Genomic DNA, 5,000 nt, shown 5'->3' with positions numbered 1-5,000 from the left:
GTCTTTTATTCCCGATCCTCTTTCGCAAGGTAGTAGACGTGAACGCCACATCCCTCGTTACTCCCCGCCTCGCCACCTCACACAACTGCCACACCCACGAGCCGGAACACTGCCTCTCGAACACCTGTCTGAACGGAGGCAGGTGCGTCAGGTTCCAGAATGGGAATAGGTAATGCAGTCAGAACACGTTGCTGGAGCTATCGGCTTCCTCTCTGTTATCGTTTTGGTTGTTGGTGTTGCTGCTGATTTTGGGTTTATTAATTTACTGTTGTTATTGTTCTTATTATCATTATTATTATCACTATTATCATTATTATCATTATCAATATCATCGTTATCACTATTATCATTGTTATTGCTATTATCATTATTATTATTACTATCATTATTATTATTGCTATCATTATTATCATTATCATCATTATTATTATCATTATCATTTTTATTTTTATTGCAATTATCATTATTACTATTATATATATATATATATATATATATATATATATATATATATATATATATATATATCATTCCTTATATATGTATACATACACATATTTACTATTACTACTAATGATCATTGTTATCATTTTTATTATCATCATTATATATATATATATATATATATATATATATATATATATATATATATATATAATATATATATATATTATATATGTGTACATATATATATATATATATATATATATATATATATATATATATATGAATGTATATATGTATATATAAATATAAATAAATATATATATATATATATATGTATGTGTGTGTGTGTGTGTGTGTGTGTGTGTGTGTGTGTGTGTGTGTGTGTGTGTGTGTGTGTGTGTGTGCATTTATATACATGCTCACACCCGCATTCCGCCATTCTCGTCACAGGTGCGTGTGCCCGGGCGGCTCGTGGGGCCCGCGGTGCAAGGTGGCCGCCCGCACCTTCTCGGGCGCGGGATGGGCGTGGGTGCGGGCGCCGCCCTCCTGCCTCCCCACCCGAATCTCCCTCCGCCTCCTCATCCGCCGCCCGGCCGGCCTCGTGCTCTACTCAGGCCCCATGGCGCCCACGCCGCGGGGACCAGGCGCCCCGCCCACGCCGCTCCTGGCGCTGCAGCTCTGGCAGGGGCGCCCGCAGCTCCTGCTGGAGGGGCGAGGCGGGCCGCTCAAGGTGGAGCTCAACACCACGCTCCACAACGGCCACTGGCACACCATCCACATTCAGCTCCACTCGAAGGTACGCAAGCAGACCGAACAGATATCATTAAATAGCAGAAATCATTATCATTATTATTGCTAGCATCATTGACATGATTATTTTTATCATTACCATTATTAATGCTATCATCATTATCATCAATATGTTTATTATTATCATCATTATTATTGCTACAAATATTATCACGATTGTATTCATTGGAATCCATATCATCATGATCATCATCATCATCATCATCATTTTTATTATCATTGTTATCCTTAGTATGTCTATCATAATTTTTGTTATCATTATTATCATTGATATAATCAATATTGTTTTCATTATTATCATTGTCATATCATCATTATTATCATTGTCATATCATTATTGTTATCATTATCATTACCTATATTGTTATGATTTTAATTGTTTTATGCTCTTCCTATCATTATCATCATTATTAGTGTTAGTATCCTAATCCCATGATGGTCGCCTGGCCCCGTGGTGACTGGCGCTGACGCTGGCTCTGCATCTCAAGGGCGTGGCGCTGATGCTGAACCTGTGCGGGCGCGGGTGGCAGGAGGCGAACCACAGCGAGAGCCATTGCTTGGCCCGGGCCGAGTGGAAGGGCACGGAGGCGACGGCAGCGAACTGGCCATGGTTTGGCCACGGAATCCTGCAGCTGGGGGGTATGGCCCACGCGCCTCCGCTCCCCGATGACCATGGGTGGGCCACAGCGCCCACGCCTCGCCCGCTGGACGGCTGCATCTCTCACCTGAGGTTCAACGGCCAGGTAAGGCTCCTCCGGTGCGCCTCCCCCGTCATGAGCAACACTGAGCCCGGAGAGCGGGACTGGCGGTGCCGGTGAGTGACTGTGTTCTAGCTTCATTGCAGCTGGTCGACCTGGGCGAGCCGGCCGTCAGCGAGGGCAGCGTGGGCGGCTGCCGGCCTCAGGAAGAGGCGTGCCTGGGCGCTGTCCCCGGGTGCGGGCGGCGCGGTCGGTGCGTGGGCGGTCTGGAGCAACCTGAGTGCGAGTGCGAGCCCGGATGGTCGGGCCTCGGCTGCACGGTTCCCACAGCACCCGCGGCGTTCGGGCGGGCGTCGTACGTGAAGGTGGCGCTGTCTTTCACGCCCGCACCGCACGTACTGACCCTGCAGTTGCGGCTGCGGACGCGCGGCGCCCGGGACGGCCTGCTGGTCCTCGTCAATACGCACCACGAGGACGTCGGCCTGGCCGTGCATGTAATTATCTGCCTCTGGCGCGTCCTTGGCGTCCTGAGTCCGTGTCTCGAGCCCTTGCGTGCGGCGAGACGAGGGCGAGGACGAGTCCTAGTTGCGCTTTTGTGCTCGCTTTCCTGTCATTACGCTCCTTGTCATGTCCCCTTAGCAAACCCCTCCATCTCGGTTCCCTTTCCCTCTGTTGCCTGGGAAGGGGTCATCTGTTGCACCCTGCAATTACCAAGACAATCAAGCTTACTTGCCTTTTTTGATGGTACTCTGTCTCTGTTTTTGCACTGGTTCACTCGAAATATATCTTCTGGGAGAACCACTTATTTCAATTGATTAAAGCAATTCAGGACCAAGTCAAATTGATAGAAATATATGTACACACACACACACACACACACACACACACACACACACACACACACACACATATATGTATATATACATACATATATATATATATATATATATATATATATATATATATATATATATATATATATATATGTATATATATATATATATATATATATATATATATATATATATTGATATATATATATATATATATATATATAGATATATATATATATATATATATATTATGTGTATATATTTATGTATATATATATATCATATATATATATATATATGTGTGTATATATATATATATATATATATATATATATATATATATACACACACACATATGCATATGCATATATAATATATATATATATATATATAATATATATATAATATATATATAGATATAGATATATATATATATATACATATATTATGTATATATATACATACCACATATATGTATACATACATACATATATATATACATATATATATATATATATATATATATATATATATATATATACACACATTCATATGTATATGTAAATATATACAGGTATATATATATATATATATATATATATATATATATATATATATATATATATATATATATATATATATACGTATTTATGTGTATATGTATATATATATATGTATATACACACATACATATGCATGTATAATATATAATATGTATACATATATATGTATATATATATATACATACACACATATATACATATATATGTATATATATATATATATATATATATATATATATATATATATATATATATATATATATATATATATATATACACACACACACACACACACACACACACACACACACACACACACACACACGCACACACACACACGCACATACACACACACACGCACACACACACACACATACACACACACACACACACACACACACACACACACACATATATATATATATATATATATATATATATATATATATATATATATATATACAAAAAAGGTAATGAAATACGCCTTAGGGGGAAGCATCTCCACTGAGAGCGGCAATAAATTTCCTGCTCTGTCACAAAGGGTTTTCATGATATATCGTACACCTGTTTACACATCTCAGAGTACTTGAAGTAATTCCTTGTTCCTGTAGACTGGAGTAAAATAGAACGAGTAGAAGAACTCCATCTGAAAAACAACCACTTCTTCAAACTTTGTACCCAATCCCATGAAATATAACAAAGGCTCTCCCAGCTGCGTGCGGGCGTGGTGTGCGCCTCCGTGCGTGGCGGCGGGCGTGAGGAGCGGGCGGCGTGTGTGGAGGGGCGTCCTGTGGGCGACGGGTCGTGGCACACCCTGAGGGCGGAGCGCCACGGTCACAACCTGGTGGTGAGCGTGGACGACGGCGACGGCTGGCGGAGAAACGAGTCGATACCGGCGCTGGAGGGCGCTGGGGAGGGCGGCGGGTGGCGCCCTCCGCCGCCCCTTCACGTCGACAAGAACGAGGGCATCACCGTGGGCGGAAGGCCCGAGTTCGCGGGCGTCAACCTCGTAACTGTGAGAGATGACCTTCACGACAGTAAGTGCACTCTGGGTGGAAAGCTTCTATTCTCGTCTTCTGTTAATCAGCGCTGGCAAAGCTACGTTAATCCAAGTGACATTCACTTTTATAAAGCGTGCACTGAACAAATAATTTACGTTAAGGGCACACTGTATTTATACATCTATTTATAGATAGGCAGATAAATAAACGGAAATATGGATATAGACACACCGCACACACCACACACACACACACACACACACACACACACACACAACCACAGACACACAAACATTGTGTGTCTGTGTGACATAAGATGAACAATCAGCGTTCTTCCAACACACTATACCTCATCACACAACAAACAATCCGCAATACTTACGCCCACCGTCCAACAGCTTGCCTCGAAGACCTCAGACTCTCAGGGCGGCCGCTGCCACTCCCGCCCGTCACCAACAGCACGACCTGGGGTCAAGTGACAACGCTGCAACACATGAAGTCAGGTTGCACAGCCCCCGACGCCTGCATCAATACCACCTGTGCTGTTCCCCTCACGTGCACCTCGACCTTGGGCCAGGCCGCTTGCGGGTAGGTTCTCCAAAATAGTTCTGTTGTATTTCTATGGTTGGAATAGGGGTTGCCAAACGT

General features: G+C 42.3%; 1 protein-coding gene across 1 annotated transcript in view; it reads left to right on the top strand.

The window, feature by feature from the left end:
* Positions 1 to 5,000, top strand: part of LOC122266962 (putative neural-cadherin 2) — a 101,096-nt gene that overhangs the window by 89,019 nt on the left and 7,077 nt on the right. The window contains exons 15-20 of the mRNA XM_086551760.1: positions 1 to 169; positions 898 to 1,243; positions 1,746 to 2,000; positions 2,102 to 2,449; positions 4,064 to 4,388; positions 4,751 to 4,940. The exon at positions 1 to 169 is cut by the window's left edge and continues 13 nt beyond it. Coding sequence (XP_086407886.1) covers positions 1 to 169; positions 898 to 1,243; positions 1,746 to 2,000; positions 2,102 to 2,449; positions 4,064 to 4,388; positions 4,751 to 4,940 — 1,633 coding nt within the window. The remainder of the gene's footprint in view (positions 170 to 897; positions 1,244 to 1,745; positions 2,001 to 2,101; positions 2,450 to 4,063; positions 4,389 to 4,750; positions 4,941 to 5,000) is intronic.

The sequence above is a fragment of the Penaeus japonicus genome, unplaced genomic scaffold (genome assembly GCF_977035675.1).
Source record: "Penaeus japonicus unplaced genomic scaffold, GWHDUDI00000001_assembly GWHDUDI00000025, whole genome shotgun sequence".
Taxonomy (NCBI): domain Eukaryota; kingdom Metazoa; phylum Arthropoda; class Malacostraca; order Decapoda; family Penaeidae; genus Penaeus; species Penaeus japonicus.
The sequence above is the reverse complement of the archived record's forward strand: the minus strand, read 5'-3'. Positions and strand labels throughout refer to the sequence as shown.